The following is a 17364-nucleotide window of genomic DNA, read 5'->3' on the forward strand; positions in this document are numbered from 1 at the left end:
GTTTTCATTTTTATTTTATCATTGGTTTATTAGCCTAATCTGAGGAGAAATCTATGCCATAAACAGAAATATTATAGCCTAGGTCTTTATTACACGGGTCTTCTCAATGCCGTGGAACGCTCCGTTCACTTGCATGGGTCCGGTGACCCCTCTGCTGATCAACACTACGAATGCTGGTAACGAATAAATTGTAAAAAAGACACAGCATGTGAAGTTATTTTTTCGTTTTGGCAGGAGCCTTGTAATAAGCGGGCTAATGTATAGAACGTCGCCGGTCAATATCGAAAATAAGACCCTTCAGGGCGAAGCAAGACACCTTCGCTGCGCGTCGGTGTACTGTTCGCCCTGGTTGGGCTTATTTTCCCGATAATGACCGGCGTTCTATGCATTATCCCTACTTATACCACGGTCTGCGGGAATACTCGATTCTGATTGGATGCAGGGTGTGCATTAACTCCTGATATACGGACACCTGGACAAGTAGTTCCGTCAAATTGTCTGTTTACCGTTCTCAATTAATGCGCTAGCTGGCGTATCGTCTCTAAAATAGTAGTAACCATAGCAACGGGAAACAAAACAAAGCTCAGCGAACTATAATACCTCCCGCTACCTCCCGTTCTAAAGTCGTAGCTATGGTCCGTCCTAATTACTGGAGGAGTGAACAACGTTTCCATTGCATGAGAACCCAACGGGCGTGTAATGGTGGTTCCGGGTATTAGTCGGACCCTCAGGCATAACCAGGGAAACAAATGTATGTTTTGTGGAAAACTTTACATTCAGATTGTAAAACGCATGAAAATATAAATGAATGGTCTTAATTTGGTCACCTTTGGTAAGTGACCGTGGTATAAGCGGGATAATGCCCTTCGAGGTGTCCATTATCAGGAATTAATGGACTTCGCGGAGGCTTCGCGTCGGACGGTTCACGCCTCCACGTCGTCCATTAATTCCTGATAATGGACACCTCGTCGGGCATTATCCCTTACATATATATTTAGCAGAGTAGACTAAATGTGAACAAAGTTACATGACTTTCTTAATTAATCTGCCTCTGTACAGTACAGCCTGGCCTCTCCTAGCCGGTACAAAATGATGTTGGGGTACTGGTGTAGCTGTTGATGGCTGACCAGCGATGGTTTAGTGGCCAAGCTCTTCCCGCAGACATCACAGGTAAAGGTCTCCCTGGCGTCTGCATGGATCTTCAGATGACTCGCCAGGTTGGACTTTTCACCGAATGTCTTGTCGCACACGGTGCACTGATGTGTAGGCATGTTCCATCTGGTACTGTAAAACATGAATAAATGAGTAAAACTAAAAGCAGATCATTTAGATTGACAATATGTAGCCCTTTATTATACAGAAATCTGCTGTTGGTGTATTAGCCTAGGACAACAAGCTTGCCAGATTGTCAAGAGATTAACACGGTCGCCAAATTGCTTCATGTTACAATTACTCTCGCATCAGCTGTTGTCTCAACAGTCACATTTACCCATATTAACACATATCCACATCAAATTGACCAAGAAAACGTTGATTGTCGCCGAAAAGCAACAAGTTTGCAGGTATGCGACGTAGCCCTTACTATTGTAAACAGTGTCGTTAGCCGCGCCTAGCTATCGTCACAAAACACACATTAATCAGCTTATTATTTCAACAACCCTTGGGTGAATATAGTAATGCCATACACCGTTGGAAAGCTTAGATTGCCACGATTAAAACGAGACTTCCCACGGGTAATATGGTTGCTCACCGACAAAACGGCGATAGGTTGACTAAAGTCTACCCAGCAGCTAAAAACGTAACCTCTACGTCTTCCCTTTATACACAACGACCACGTTATGACACGGTCGAAATCTTTTCTCTTTCTACAAAATCGAAACAGCTTAATACAAACCGTAAAAAAAAATGTCTAATTATTAACTAGCAAACGATGCAGGGGATAAAATTTACCTGAGTGAATCCTCCGTTGACTGCTTCACCGGGGAATACCACGTGCTGTAAGCTATTTTCTTTTTCAACTCGAGCTCATTGGCTGCAATAGAGTTCCGGGTGTTATAGATATATATTTATTTGTCATTGGACAGAAGTACAACGAAATTCAGTGCACTCACGTACTGGTCTAATTTAAAAAGGTAACATAATAAATAATAAATAAAGAAAGAAAATACATTCAACATTTCGTTCACTCACTGCTTCACCTGTAGTCTCATATAAGCCTCCACTGCTCCAAACTCTATTTGTGAAACATGCAGACGGAATAGTGAGACTGCCAGCAGGCAGCAGCAAAGAGATGTAGCGACCTCGGTTTATTTCTCCAGCTTTCACAGACACACAAACACGCACACAGATTGCTTGGTCTTTTTTTTGTTTCGTCGTTGTCTGTTAAACCGCCAAGTGGAGCGACGTGTCTGGGAAGCTAGCCTCTTGGTCTGAGCATGTGTGTGCATCGCTTCTCGGCCTTTTGGCTAAGATCAAGTGTAGTATCTGTTCTTATCAGTTTAATATCTGATACGTCCCCTACCCGGGGACCATATATTAAATTGATTTTTCGAACTGGGAGATGGAAAAGGGGCTTGCTCCGTCCACTCCACGCATCGACCTGGTATTGCAGTAACTCCAGGACCGGTGCACCCCTCTCTCACTGTGAAAAACAAAACTAAACTCCTCCTGAGAGTACACCCGTCCGCCTGTAGACAATAAAGTGTCATTTACAATTCACAAACGCACTGTTTACAATTACTCCAACGATATTCTGTTGTAGTGATGTTATGGTTTGCGTCGAGGCATCGGGGCGTGTGTCGAGTACCTCGGCTCCTCCCCCAGCGAAGCTCCGTATCACATAGGCGAAATGACGTGGCGCGTGACGTTCGAGGCTTCATCTCGGGCTGTTCCGCGATATGGGTTCACAATTGGCACATTTCTACAAAAAGAAGACCCTACCCAGTTCCAAGATCACTTTTATGGCTATGTAATTAATCACACTCGTTCTCAGACATCATGCAGTTCTATTATTACAATTATTAGTAGGCTACTGTAGTTATAAGACAATCTATTTTGCCCGGGATGACTTAAAACCTTTGTCAAATGATTTGTTCTCTACCATGAGCTCGGGAGATATTTATGAACGGCACACTCACACGTATCACTGAAATGACTTTAATTCTTAAACGTTTTGATGTTGTACGAAGCAAACATCACATCATCACAGGAAACTCTTTCTTTCATCATAATTTCATTCCTTGTCCCTAGCGTACTCATTTGAAGCTTCGAGGTCGAACCACTTTGATGGTTCACCTGGCTGCGAGGCTTTGACGTTTCATGAGGCATCATCTCGCCACCACTATTCTGTTGTTTAAGAAAGAAAAAAGGATTCTTTCTGTGGCGTGTCGATAACTCGGACCTCCAGGTTTCCTTTCGTTATGCTTCCATCACGCTGATTTCAGATTCGCCTGTCATCGTGTGACCGGTGGTCTACAGTGTTTATTAAAGTCTAGACATCTCCGAATGCTTTGCAACCGTTCTCCTGGGGAACACGCGTGGGCATCGTTCAGCCCACCTGAACGTGTACAACTCATACTTACCTGGCAAGGGAGATACCATGATCAAGAAGGTGGTTCACCCATAGCGAGGCTCAGCCATTGCACTGAGGCTGTTGCTGACCCGTGCGAATTCCCCAAATGTGGGAATCTCGATTGCATAATTTCTGGTAGTGGGGGACTGCGTTCGCGCTCTCCCCTGATCATGTTGTTCTAAAGAAATAATAGCTATGAATGATACCACCCTGAGCACGCCCGATCTCGTCTGATCTCGGAGGCTAAGCAGGGTCCGGCCTGGTTAGTACTTGGATGGGTGACCGCCTGGGAATGGCTCATGACCCCCCAAAGTCCCTATCCCTCAACACTGGGATCGATCCAAAAGGATCGAGGATCAAAACGGACGGCTCCATCTGGTGGCCAATGGTGGGTGGTTTTATTTTCAGAAATGTCATGTGCAAGGCCTAGATTATCAAAATCCACTAGTCTGCTGGATGTTTTGTTTATTATTTTCATACTTTGAGTGGATGTAGCTGATGAGATTCATACAATCAAGTGGAAAAGTGTTAAATTGTTACATTTTTGGGCTGAATTAAGAAAAATAATAAGAGCCATTCACAGAACTCATTGTTTTGACCACACAGGGAGTGCAGCCATCACAGTGGGGGTGTATTCACACCTCTGGTTGCGGGAGTGAAGACACAAGGACTTCTAATTTCTTTGGTGTGTTTTTTCTTTCCAATACCCCACCCCTTCTGAAACCCAAGCACACTGAGACTCCAAAATACTTTTACAACTTTTATTTTTCAACCAGAATGTGTTTCATTGAAAAGGCAATCCATATAAACACAAATAAACAAGATCATTTTAGTTAAAAGCTCGCCCACCACGACTAGGTACAGATCTACAGGCGAGAACACGAGAGCATGAGACGAGAGACAAACATGTACTACCATTTGCAAACATTTAGTTAAACATGGAGCTGACAGACATACACACATCACAAGGACAGGCACATATAAATAACATTAATAATAATAAAAAACACTCAACAATTAAAGAACACACACACACACACACACACACACACACACACACACACACACACACACACACACACACACACACACACACTTGTACTTCAGATACAAATCAACAATTGGCTTGTACAGGCTAAAGTGCAATAATGAACATGATTATCCATAGACTCGGGTGACCAATCAACAAATAAAGGCTCAAGCTGTTCCTCCCTTTTGTGTTTTCTTGAGCAAACTTTTGTTAAAACTGAAGCAGACAAATACATACAAACATCACAAAGACATGAAGCTGACAAAGACAAACAACATGCATGACAAAAACACAGATTATCTGAACATGAACAACCACTAAAGGGTATGTAAACTGATTGTGTTAGATTGGAACTGATTATGGTTTAAAAGATTGGCCTCGATATTGAACATAGAGCAGAATGGATACTACAAAGTTAATTTTAACAGCGATATAAATAATAATAAATAAAAAGCGAACAAAAGAACTTCAAGTAAATCTGCAAAGTACCTTTTTTTTGAACGATATAAATAAATAGATAGTGCTTAATGAAGCACTTTAAAAAACACACACAAAGACAAAGACAAACACACACAAACAAGCCTCTTTCTCTCTCTTACAGATGGCACAGGAACAGTGGCATCACAGAGGTAAGTTATTCACACACACACACACACACACACACACACACACATACACACACGCATTTCCAGGTATTTACACAGTCCTCCTGTCCAACTCTGCATCCACGACACTCTTAAAGTGTTCAAAGTTGTCATACACCACATTGTAAAAGCCAGGGGTAGTGGACTTCCTAGTGGATGGACAGTAGGAAAACATTTTCTGCATGCTTCCAGCCACTTTGTCCTTGAAAGGGTTGTACCTCTTCCACTGTCCACCACAGTTTGGCATGTGGCAAGCCCCACATGGCCTTGAGGACTTGTTAGGCATGAATGTCTTCACTGTTGGTGCAGGAGGGACAAGGCTCTGGCTGCAGGATGGCCCACGAAACAGGACGGAGGGGGCCTGTGGCTGTGCGGGGAGGACCAGCAGTATGGGTGCTGCCGACACAGGGGGTGGGCCGTAGGTCAACGCAGCAGGTGGCCTCGGCTGGAGGTGGGTGGGCGCAGGAGGCCTCGGCAGAATGGGGGTGAGCGCAGCAGGCTTCAGCCGGGTGGAGGACGACAAACCCAGTGGGCTGAACGGGCCGGTTCGCTGGAGTCACAGGCTCATCAACAAATAATCTGGAAATATAAAATACACATGTGATCAGTATTGATATGACGTGTGTGCTATTTGCTTTCCACAGCCAACAGGTGAAACAAAGTGCTTATGACAACTTAGCTCCGCTTCTCACCACGTCTCTTTCCAGCCTGGTGATGGATGTGCCGGTACTGGACCTGAGGCCGGTCTGGCGGAGCAGTCGCTCCTTCTGCCACTTCAGCAGCTCGTTCTGCTCTCCCTGCTGGCAGTACTGGAACAGCAGCCACACCAGCCAGCCGACATCATTCTCCACAAGCCACCTGAAGGTCTGACCGGCGTGCTTCCCGAACGTGATGACCAGCTGACCTTTCCAAAGGTCTCTGCTGTCTTGAGATCCAGCCATTTAGGGTCAACAACAGTGCTGCTGCGGGCCTCTGCCACAGACCTTGCTGCCTCTGTACAGTACAGCCTGGCCTCTCCTAGCCGGTACAAAATGATGTTGGGGTACTGGTGTAGCTGTTGATGGCTGACCAGCGATGGTTTAGTGGCCAAGCTCTTCCCGCAGACATCACAGGTAAAGGTCTCCCTGGCGTCTGCATGGATCTTCAGATGACTCGCCAGGTTGGACTTTTCACCGAATGTCTTGTCGCACACGGTGCACTGATGTGTAGGCATGTTCCATCTGGTACTGTAAAACATGAATAAATGAGTAAAACTAAAAGCAGATCATTTAGATTGACAATATGTAGCCCTTTATTATACAGAAATCTGCTGTTGGTGTATTAGCCTTATTATGTTCTTCAAGGAAAGAGGGGTCGAATCCAAAGGAATAGCTTTAAAGATACTTTATTTGTATAAAGTATTTTCGGTATGGTAAACTGATGCTCTGAAGTTAAGAGAGATTGAAGATGTGCCTTAGCACGTGCGAGAGTGTTCTCCTAGCTGGTCCAAGACATTAACCCACCGATGCCCTAGCTCAGCCTGAAGAATTCTACCTGTCTCCACGATGTGGAGGCTTTCTTATGGACTCGGAGGACCGGAAGACTTGGAGAAAACCGGTGGGACGTAATCCTCGGTTCTCCTCGCTTGGTCTGTGGTGCTGCCCTCTGTGGATAAAGTATCTATTGCAGCCTTCAGTAAGGCTCCCCTTGTGGCTATGTATGGTATTTACGGCTAATATGTTTGGTCTTCATTGGGTCTATGTGTGGGTAGCCTAGATTCTTAAAATACGTAACAGTCCCTCCTTGGTCATCTTAGATGACCATACAATAATATTTTAAACCATAAACACCATTTACCACACCGAAAACATAGTCAAATTAGGATCAACACCATCTACCGTTGTGGAAAACTCTTGAATAGAGGGAAAAACCACAACGGGCTCATAATACTGAAATGGCATCCACCTTGTGGGTCTCATTGGGAATACAGGTCATTATTTAACAATACAACAATGAACATAAATCTTGTTATCATACAATCACATGGCCAAATATCACACAAACAAAACTATTCATAGAAATCCTGAGCTAATACTTTTGGTTATGTGCTACAAGGCCATACAATTTTCATCATGTGTAAAAGTAAAGTAAAAATTGGTAGACATAATACAATTTTAAAATTTCAAAATAATTGACAAGCTATCATGGATTTGGGGGGTTCAGGTGATCTTCGTGTATTGGTGCGCCGGTTCATGTGGGTGGTTTGGGCATAGATTTGGGGGGTTCAGGTGATCTTCGTGTTTTGGTGCGCCGGTTCATGTGGGTGGTTTTGGGCTTGTTATTATTGCAGTCATTGTTTTTTCTGTCGCCGTCTGGCCTGTAATTCATGAACCCAAGACTCGTCCCTCCTTGTCAAGGGCTCAACTCAGAGAGGTTACTCCTACATCATGGGAGCCTTCAAACAGGTTCTCCGTCGTCGTCGTGTCAGTAACAGTTGGCCTGTAAAACAATCGCCTCAAGGAAGATCAACTGTACCATTATTAATGCAGCGATTCAGAAATAACGAGTTGTACTCACAACCAAACAATACTATATAATAACAAGCACAATTCGTCTTGGTGGTTCAATAATTAATTATTCAAGTAAATCCAGGATATTGATTATCTTAGACACAGGTGCTACAAATGGTGGCATTTTATTCTATATCTGGTTTTGACGGTGGGTACCTGGCGATGTTGTCTCCCGCTCCTTCTTGGAACAGGACTACCAGAAGGAATCCTACCAGGTACTTTACCAAGGGCACGCTGTGGCCCATCGTCTTGGGATGAGGTGTGTTTGTCCTTGGCTTGGAGTGCAGCTAGGTCGGTCAGGGTCTCAGTCCACGATCTGCCAGGAGTATCTGCTTTGCGGCACCGGCTCAGGTGGTGCCACTGGGCTCCGCGTCGGTCCTCTACAGAAACAGAAAAGGGTGTGGCCAAGAGTACCTTGTATGGCCCCTTCCACCGGTCTTCTAGGTCTTTCGATGGTGTTTTTTTTTCACCCAGATCCACTCGCCAGGTGTCACCGACGTTGGTGAAGGATCCTCTGGATCGGACGGCTTCTGGTCTGTCTTGCTACACAACTTTCAATCCTTGATTTAATATTCACACTACATCCCTCCTTGCGCATTGCTTCAGCCATGCGCATTCAAATTAACCAATCCTAACCATTTCTTATTTTGGTATTTTGGACCTCGTCAGGTCTGTTGAACTATGCATTTCTACCGCTTGTCCTCAGGATCCTCTATTGGGGGGGACTCCTCTATTGGAGGTTGTCCCAGAACTCTTCTAATAAGAATCCCCAGGCCTGGATAACCCCGGATTTCTGTGGACGAGCGGTATGCACGCTATGGACAACTTTAAAGGCTAACCGTTCATGATGTGGAGTCTAGCTATTTTAAGATCACTGTGTAACTGCCGTACAGGGATCTGGTTGATGCAAGACCTCTGGGTTGGTGCCCTTTTGTAGGATTTCTTTTCGGTTTTGGAATCCGGCTTTCCTAATTGTCGAATACAAGATAATGCATTCATATTGTGGTACGATATTATATCTATTGCAATCGCTCCAATGGAGGCAATAGTTGACCTTTGAACATTTCACGCAGTGTTTATTCGTATGTAGTAGCTGATTATAGCAGAATTTAAGTCATGTAGATTTAATATTCGCAAAAAACGTATTGTAATTGTGTCTACCGCAGTTGAGCTAACTCCCTCCTTGGGCACCGTTTAAAACCATGTGCACCATTTATTAATTCAACATATTATTCTAGCAGTTGAACCCCGTGTCTATTTGAACCAGCCTGGTTCTCTACCTGTCTTGCTACACAAAACGCATGTTGAATAGACAGAAGGGCTCAGCAACCTGAAAAAAATAATTACTGTCAGTGTTTGGCATTCGTTCTTATACTGCCATTTCCTGGAGAGAGAAAGAATTAAGATCAATGCAGAGAAGTAAAAAGATGAGTGTTTGGCAACTATAATGCTTGTGTTGCCACCTCCTAAAGAGAAAAGAGAATTAATATTTTATGCACAGAAGTAAAATGATGATGATGGGCAACTGATCGTTGTGTTGCCACTTCCTGATTAGAAAAGAGAATATTTGTAGTAATGTTAACGATTAAAATGATGAATGTCGGGCATCCATTACTGCTCGGGTTGCCAAGGCCTGACGAGAAAAGAGAACAAATTTATTACAAATGCAAGAGATCGGCTACTTGGAAAGTTGGGGGGACGTCTAGTTGGGACTAATAATAGTTATATACTTGTGGTACATTTGGAGATGTTGAGATGTAATTGGGAATAATCTCGTGTTAACGAGTAGGCGGCACTATCAAGAACTACAAATATGGCTGCGGTGCATACTACATACGTATCAGCCGACTACAGAAACTTCTGAGTTCTATCTGTCCGGCTGAACACTGTGGTACCTTATGGCATAAGGCTACCACTTAACCGCATTTTGCGCTCTCAGTACACTTTCTCCGCGCTGTGTGTACATGTATATATAAAAGTTATCGTTGTTAAAAATAGCGACACAGAGAGAGATGTGTCGTGGGAGAGGCTGGGGGGGTGGTCTTTATGATGAGGGTTTAGAGGGAGGAAGATTGGTGGTGGGGGATGGGGTTCATTAAGACAGTGGAGGAGGAGATTGGAACTCTCGTTAATGTTCTTTTGTGGCTTGATCTTCACAGAGACCGATAGTGGAGGACCTTACCTCGCACCCATAACCATGAACAATCGTTAACTACAAGTACTCAAAACGACGCCAGTGGGGCATTAAAGACAAAGCTATTCTGTGGGGGGGGGGGGGTCTTTATGAGGGGGGGTGGGAGATAGGGACTAAAGGATGGGGAAGGAATTTAAAGGGTGAGGGAGGGCCTACCTTTAGACAGGCAGGCAGACAGAGAGAAAGAGCGAGGAATTGGGAGTTACAAGATTGTACAACGTTAATTACTCTTCAATATTCCGTATTGAATCTGTGGAACAACCTTCCTGGTTGCCCAAAAGCAATATGTCTGTACAAACAAAGTGGAGAGTGAGTGAGTGAGTATCAAAGTGAGTGAGTGAGTGAGAGAGAGAGAGAGAGAGGGGAAGAGGAAGAGGGAGCGGGGGAGAGAGCGCGAGAGAGACAGTGAGTGAGAGAGAGAGAGGGGGAGGTTAGGTGGGGGTGGGGGTCGCGGCACAGGGGCTGCGAAGTACTAAGAGTGTTTGGGTTTTTCGGAATTCACAACTTATTTATCGATAAAGAAACTTTTCTTGATTTCTATCTGAACGACAAAAGGCTGTGATAACCTATTACTATATCCAACACTTAAATGACCAAGCACACACTATTCGCACGTCGTGCTGTGAGTGTACCCGTCAATAAACAGTATTCAATGGGATGGGGACAGGGATCTGCAACAGGACCTGCGGAGAGGGTGGAGATAAGGTGGAGAAGTGAAAAAATAAAGGGGGGTGGGGGGCTTTTACTCCAGGACCTGCGGAGAGAGATGAAAGGGGTGTGAAGGGGGTTTACAATAGGATGTGGGGACAAGGACAGAAGGGTGGGGAGGGGGGGGTGAGTTTACGATAGGATATGGGATATTAAGACAAAGGGATGGGGAGAGGGGGGTGAGTTTACGATAGGATATGGGATATTGGGATAAAAGGATGGGGAGGGGAGGGTGGTCTGACGACCGGATCTTTAGAGACAGGGACAGAAGGGTTTGGGGTTATCAAAGGGGTTTTCTAGGGTATGGGAGAAAAAGTACAACAACTATTCGAGTTGTTCCAGTCCTACCGGACTGCGCAACCAGGCCACAAGATAGCACCGGCACCGAGAGATAGAGATCTGCTTTTGCCTAGGTCAGAGGTTATGCAGTCTTAACAAAAGACTGACCATTCATCTCCTACCGACTTGCAAGAGAGAGAGAGAGAGAGAGAGAGAGAGAGAGAGAGAGAGAGAGAGAGAGAGAGAGGAGGGGGGGGGGAGAGGGAGAGGGGGGGAGAGAGAGAGAGGGATAGGATGTAACACTTAAGTTGAGCCCCCCGTTGCTTTAGAGAAATGGCGTCTATTTCAAAAAAGGAGTTCGACTATAACGACTGATGGTATGAACAAAGGAACCGCACGTTTTCCAAGACGCGTGGTCCCCTTAAATCGTACACCACGTGGTACATCCAAAGGGCTGTAGAGACAAACTAGTTTTGACCCAGGTAGCTCTAGTCAAAAGCATGTATTGGATCTCTATAAGAAGTAAGAGATTCCTGCAAGTTTGTCCCCACGGCGGGTTAGCGAGGCGCTTGATAGCAGATGGGTTATTCCTGCGTAAGTCCACCTCTACGGCTGCGTTCTATACTAACCAAAATTGCACATTTAGATGTTACATGAACCGGGCTGTGAGGAATCAATTCGATTTGAATTCCTTGGCTAACTACGGCCAAGCTTCCGGTTTAATATGCAACTAAGCTAGGTTAACGTTAAAAACCTGACCTTTCCTCACCCCGCCGTAAGAGTTCAGAAGTTTATGGTCGGTAATAAATATACCTTATGGTGGCCCGGTTTAACTTCGGCGCTTCACCAAATAAATAACACTTAACCACAGGTAATACGTCTCCCACGTTGGTACGAACATTTAGATCTAATCAGGATTGGACACAGTCTATCTACAAACCCATATAAAACACACTCCTAGCCCTTATACTTCGTGAGCTCGTTATTTAATTTCAATCTGTTAGTTTATTCTAGGCCGTTTGTAACCGGCTGTATGAATTTAAACCAGTCCGAGATTACACGTCCCCGCAGCCTGACGGATGCAGTACAAGCTATTCACCTAATGTTACTAATCTAACTATACAGAGTTTAGTCATTGACAACAGGTTCTGTTTACCTTTGTTGTGGCGCCTGTAAGTAGCTTGTACTGCTTTCCGAACGGCCTCGCGGTCGCCAGTCTCGGTCCGGACTTTCCACGAACGTCGGGGTCAACCAATTATTATGTTCTTCAAGGAAAGAGGGGTCGAATCCAAAGGAATAGCTTTAAAGATACTTTATTTGTATAAAGTATTTTCGGTATGGTAAACTGATGCTCTGAAGTTAAGAGAGATTGAAGATGTGCCTTAGCACGTGCGAGAGTGTTCTCCTAGCTGGTCCAAGACACTAACCCACCGATGTCCTAGCGCTGCCTGGAGAGTTCTACCTGTCTTCACGATGTGGAGGCTTTCTTATAGACTCGGAGGGCCGGAAGACTTGGAGAAAACCGGTGGGACGTAATCCTCGGTTTTCCTCGCTTGGTCTGTGGTGCTGCCCTCTGTGGATAAAGTATCTATTGCAGCCTTCAGTAAGGCTCCCCTTGTGGCTATGTATGGTATTTACGGCTAATATGTTTGGTCTTCATTGGGTCTATGTGTGGGTAGCTTAGATTCTTAAAATACGTAACAAATTGAATCACTGTTTTAGATCAGCATCATTCACTGCCTGTAATGAAGGCAACATTTTCAGGCATATTAAGCGATTAAAGCGATTAAGCGATTAATTATTTGTCATTAATAGATGCAAGGTTCATGGCTCTCTATTCAAGAGCTAGTTACCTCCTAGCATAAGATCCCATTCATTCTTCCGACGGGAACTAAGCCTACTTTAGTTTTAAAACTGTTTTATTTTTTCGTGCAATATAGCCAATGATGCCGAAAACTAAAAGAAAAAGACAGGGGACTATAGACGGCTTTTTCAAGAGAAAACAAGTAAGTTGACTTCTCTCCCTCTGCAGACACTGACGTGCTTGCAAGTTGCAAGCTATAGGCTATCTGTTTCGAGTGCTACCGCGGTTGGGATGCACAGGTTTGACTAGGGCTACAGGTAGCCTTTACGGAGAGTAGAGATCCTCGTGCGATTCGTCATTTTCAAACCTTGAGAAAACGCACTTCAATCTACAAGGTGTATCACTGAAAATATACACAAAGTATGTGTCACAGCAATCAACTTAGGCCTACTGGTTTAATGAATGTGAATGAATGCTGTGATACACGAAAATCCGGAGAATTGTGCGATTCGCTTTCTCAGCACACTTGAACGTGAAATGTCCTCAACAGTGTGTGTCAAGGGTTCATCTTGTTTTCTTAGAACATTAGAAGCATGCAAGTGCGTTCCATTCGATCAGACACGTTTTATTTTCAGTTAGGCTACTGTATAATCAGTAATACCACACCATAAACACATAAGCCCAACATTATACATAGATCATAGATAGGTCTCAGCATGAAATGGAGAACATTTGAAGTTGAACTTGACCACTGGTTTGACAGCCTGCACTCTGTGTGTCACTACATAATAACATCACTACATACAAGTAACAAACGCTCTAGCCAAATGTCATTAGAGCTACAGTTATTGAACATTCATGCAACAGCCTCAAGTGGCTTTACAAATGTGTTTTGTCTCTGCTCATTATGACAAACTAATTGTTCTGCAATCATTTTCCTGTCCAACAGATCCAGCTTGTGCTTTTGAACATAACACACGGTTACACTGTTGAGACATGTTTGTGTCATTGTACTTCGCATCCATGTTTTCAGCCTTCAGAGGCTGCTGAAGCTCCTTTCAGCTTTATCACACAGTGTGTGTGTGTGTGTGTGTGTGTGTGTGTGTGTGTGTGTGTGTGTGTGTGTGTGTGTGTGTGTGTGTGTGTGTGTGTGTGTGTGTGTGTGTGTGTGTGTGCGTGTATCAAACAAACACACAATGAGTCATACACACACACACACACACACACACACAGTGTATCTGCTCGCATTTCTTCCATTTTGTAGGCCTAGATGTATGTAAAAGTTCATATAATTGATCATCGCTATTTGGAATGATTATTTCTTCGCCTATTCCAGAACACCCCCACTTTTGGAAAGCTTGATACGCCCCTGATTGTGGTTTCGGATCAGTTTAATACTACAGTGTGCACAGTGATCTGGGAGCAGCTTTATGAGGCTGTGCTTCTGCATGGACATGTACAGCATCATAAATCCCCTGCATGTTAATGGGTTGATGTGCAATGAGATAGATGAACAGCAATGCTGAACAGTGCATGATACAGCCAGCACAGTTAAATGACACAAAGAAATAAATAACACTATTTATTTAGCTTCTATTTCTACTCAGGGAAGATTCAAAGTGAGCAATCAAACCCTGGTTGGATGTGTCATTTAGCCCTTTGAGTGTGGTGTATGTGATAATGCGTAGCATAGCTCAGGGCAGACATTGTAGGCATCAGCTCTAGCCAAAGGCCAGGTTCAATGAAGAGGACTGAAATATGTTCCCACCTGAATGGTGCTTTGGCTGTGCAGTTCACATGCACAGTTTGTCCACATGCACCTATTCATCCCCCAGCGATTGTAGCCGAGCTTCTTTTAGGTTTTAGATTTTAGATATGTTAAGTTTAAGTCTACCTTCCTTTTTTTACGTGAACTTGCCTCACTGTTTAAATAATGTCTGCCTCTGACTCATCAATTGTTTACTTATATTCCTCAGGGCCCGAAAGGACCAAGAGGTGAAAGGGTAAGCCACTATCAAACTCATTAATTATGACAAGATGCATGACAATGCCATGTTTGCTGGATAGAAACTTTCATGAAGTTTATCGGGTTGATATATGATGACGCCGATTGACCTTTCAACTTGAATAGGCCACACCCCTTTGTTTACATCAGGCACAGCCTAAAGCCCTCCGCCGTGATAATATAACAAATAATAATGGACCAATCTCTGCTGCACGACGGCTGAAAATAACCTGAACTACAAATATTTGTTGTATATTATTTTTTTCTGACTTTGGCTCACATATCCAGAACAAATTCATATTTATCTTTTCTAAACTTTATTAACAATAATAAAACAATTTAGTAAAAGGACATGACGCTTTTATTCAAGTTGAGACCAAACCGAGCTCCACAGCCGAACAGAGCTGGGACTCTGGCAGCGTCCCAGCAGACACGGTGGCTGTGTGTCAATCAGTGGTAATCAACGGAGACTAACCCAAGGCCTTCCTCCACAGGGACCCCAGGGCCCTGACGGGAGGGACGGCAGACCTGGCAACCCCGGCCCTGCTGGGCCCCCAGGACCCCCTGGCCTCGGCAGAGTAAGTATCCTATAGGGGCCGACTTGGTCAACTGCTGGGTGGGGGGACTGAAGGTGGATGTTGGTTCTAAAATGTGACTGTGTGGGGGACTGAAGGTGGATGTTGGTTCTAAAGTGCTGCTGGGTGGGGGAACTGAAGATGGATGTTGGTTCTAAAGTGTTCCTAGGTGGGGGAACTGAATGTTGATGAAGGCCTCTCAGTAAATAAGGTTAACCGGCTGGTATATCCTATTGTAACCGTAAGGTATAGAAGCTACAGGAAGATGCTGATTTGCTGTTCATCTGTTTGATAAACGATCAAGCCCTTAAACTCACCTGACCCAAATTCTGGCACAATTATAGCAATGGAACAGACAATAACCTATGATTTAGAAAATAAGTATATTGTATTGTATGAATTTTTATATGTATATTTTGTCTCTTATTCTGGTTTTTATTTTTCACTCCAACAGAACTTTGCTGCTCAGTATGATCACAACAAAGGCGCTGATATTGGTCCCGGCCCCATGGTGAACACACACACACACACACACACACACACACACACACACACACACACACACACACACACACACACACACACACACACACACACACACACACACACACACACACACACACATACAACTCAGACACACACACACACACACACACACATACAAACTCAGACACACACACACACACACACACACACACACACACACACACACACACACACACACACACACACACACATGCACAAACTCTGAGACACACACACCTGCAGTTTTGTGGTAACTCTCCAACAATAACACTATGTATTCACACATACACATCACCACACAGAACTACCACTAAGAACCCATCGAAGTCTGAAGACCTTTCCATGTCAGAGCACACCTGTCAAATAGGTTTCCGCTACAGTGTTCACTGTCATTCCCAATCCATGGATTATTCCCATGGAGTTCTGGGATTTATGCCACTTTATGGCATGCATTCTCACCTTAGCTTTCAGTCCAGTCAATGGACTCATCGTCAAAGAAATACTTCCACACATTTCTGGACTACTGTAAGTGTGGTTTTATAACACAAAACCCTTTCTGTTGTATAGCATTCTGTCCTCAGCGGCATATCTTACTCACAGCCCACAACATGCACAGCCACTGGTGTTGGACATTGCTGTTGTTTGACCTTTGATTTCTTTCCTCTATCTCCAGGGAATGATGGGAATGAAAGGCCAACCTGGACTTCCCGGCCCCCCTGTAAGTACCCCCTCACCACACACACACACACACACACACACACACACACACACACACACACACACACACACACACACACACACACACACACACACACACACACACACACACACACACACACACACACACACACACACACATAGCTAGTTGATTTATAGCATGCAATTCGTGGGGCTGACAATGTCCTGTTTTTTATGCTGCTAAGCTAGCAAGTGCTAACGTAGTAGTAAACAAACCCAAGTTCGACGCTGAAATGTTTCTATTTATTTTGTAGGGAGAAGGAGTGATAATCCCTTGAGTCCGGACTTTGTTCCATCTCTTTTCAACTACGTTCCATCTCCAGAGAAGAGGAAAAGAAAAATGAGACTGGAGGTTTTCAACAGACGACAGGGAGCAAAGCTACAGAAGATGGAGCAGACAAAGCTATCTGCGAAAGCCATCCCTCCCAGGTGAATATTTAAGTTCCTTAACCTGGTCAACCCCACTTCCATGGACTTGGGAAAATTATAAACCAATTTTTTTTTGTACAATTCATTGTAGGTTTAATAACACCCAATGAGCTAAAAAACATAACATCTGTGACTGGGCTGAAATCATCACACACCTATACCGACTTGCATTTGGCAGCCACTGACTATGCATGTGATTGTCACTGTCATTGTCAATATCCCTGTCATTGTCTTTCTATTCATTTATTTTATTACATTGTTTATTTATCATATACCGACTATAAAGCACTTTTGGATGTAAATGTGCTATACA

The 17364-nt window shown here is 44.1% G+C and overlaps 2 protein-coding genes, 2 non-coding genes and 1 pseudogene across 7 annotated transcripts in view; 4 read left to right on the forward strand and 1 right to left on the reverse strand.

Moving 5' to 3' along the window:
- The window catches only part of LOC130376108 (CD209 antigen-like protein D), a 30362-nt gene extending 28091 nt beyond the window's left edge, over nt 1-2271 (reverse strand). The window contains exons 1-3 of one of the 3 annotated variants that reach the window (XM_056583337.1): nt 2199-2271; nt 1951-2032; nt 1128-1284 (exon numbers count right to left, since the gene is read on the reverse strand). The gene's annotated coding sequence lies outside the window, so the exon portion shown is untranslated. Of the gene's footprint in view, nt 1-1127; nt 1285-1750; nt 1766-1950; nt 2044-2198 lie in introns of those variants that run through there. The other 2 variants (XM_056583338.1, XM_056583339.1) reach the window with 2 other exon arrangements.
- The window catches only part of LOC130376144 (basic proline-rich protein-like), a 175953-nt pseudogene that overhangs the window by 3127 nt on the left and 155462 nt on the right, over nt 1-17364 (forward strand).
- On the forward strand, nt 2446-2636 carry LOC130376401 (U2 spliceosomal RNA). The gene has a single exon (XR_008894031.1). It is a non-coding gene; the product is annotated as a U2 spliceosomal RNA (small nuclear RNA).
- On the forward strand, nt 3574-3738 carry LOC130376389 (U1 spliceosomal RNA). The gene has a single exon (XR_008894019.1). It is a non-coding gene; the product is annotated as a U1 spliceosomal RNA (small nuclear RNA).
- Nucleotides 11233-17364, forward strand: part of LOC130376106 (uncharacterized) — a 36927-nt gene continuing 30795 nt past the window's right edge. Inside the window, exons 1-3 of one of the 2 annotated variants that reach the window (XM_056583334.1) lie at nt 11233-14782; nt 15279-15362; nt 15814-15870. In XM_056583334.1, coding sequence (XP_056439309.1) covers nt 15830-15870 — 41 coding nt within the window. In that variant the 5' untranslated portion in view covers nt 11233-14782; nt 15279-15362; nt 15814-15829. Of the gene's footprint in view, nt 14783-15278; nt 15363-15382; nt 15871-16557; nt 16603-16876; nt 17052-17364 lie in introns of those variants that run through there. The other variant, XM_056583333.1, reaches the window with a different exon arrangement.

This window comes from Gadus chalcogrammus, chromosome 22 (genome assembly GCF_026213295.1).
Source record: "Gadus chalcogrammus isolate NIFS_2021 chromosome 22, NIFS_Gcha_1.0, whole genome shotgun sequence".
Lineage (NCBI taxonomy): Eukaryota > Metazoa > Chordata > Actinopteri > Gadiformes > Gadidae > Gadus > Gadus chalcogrammus.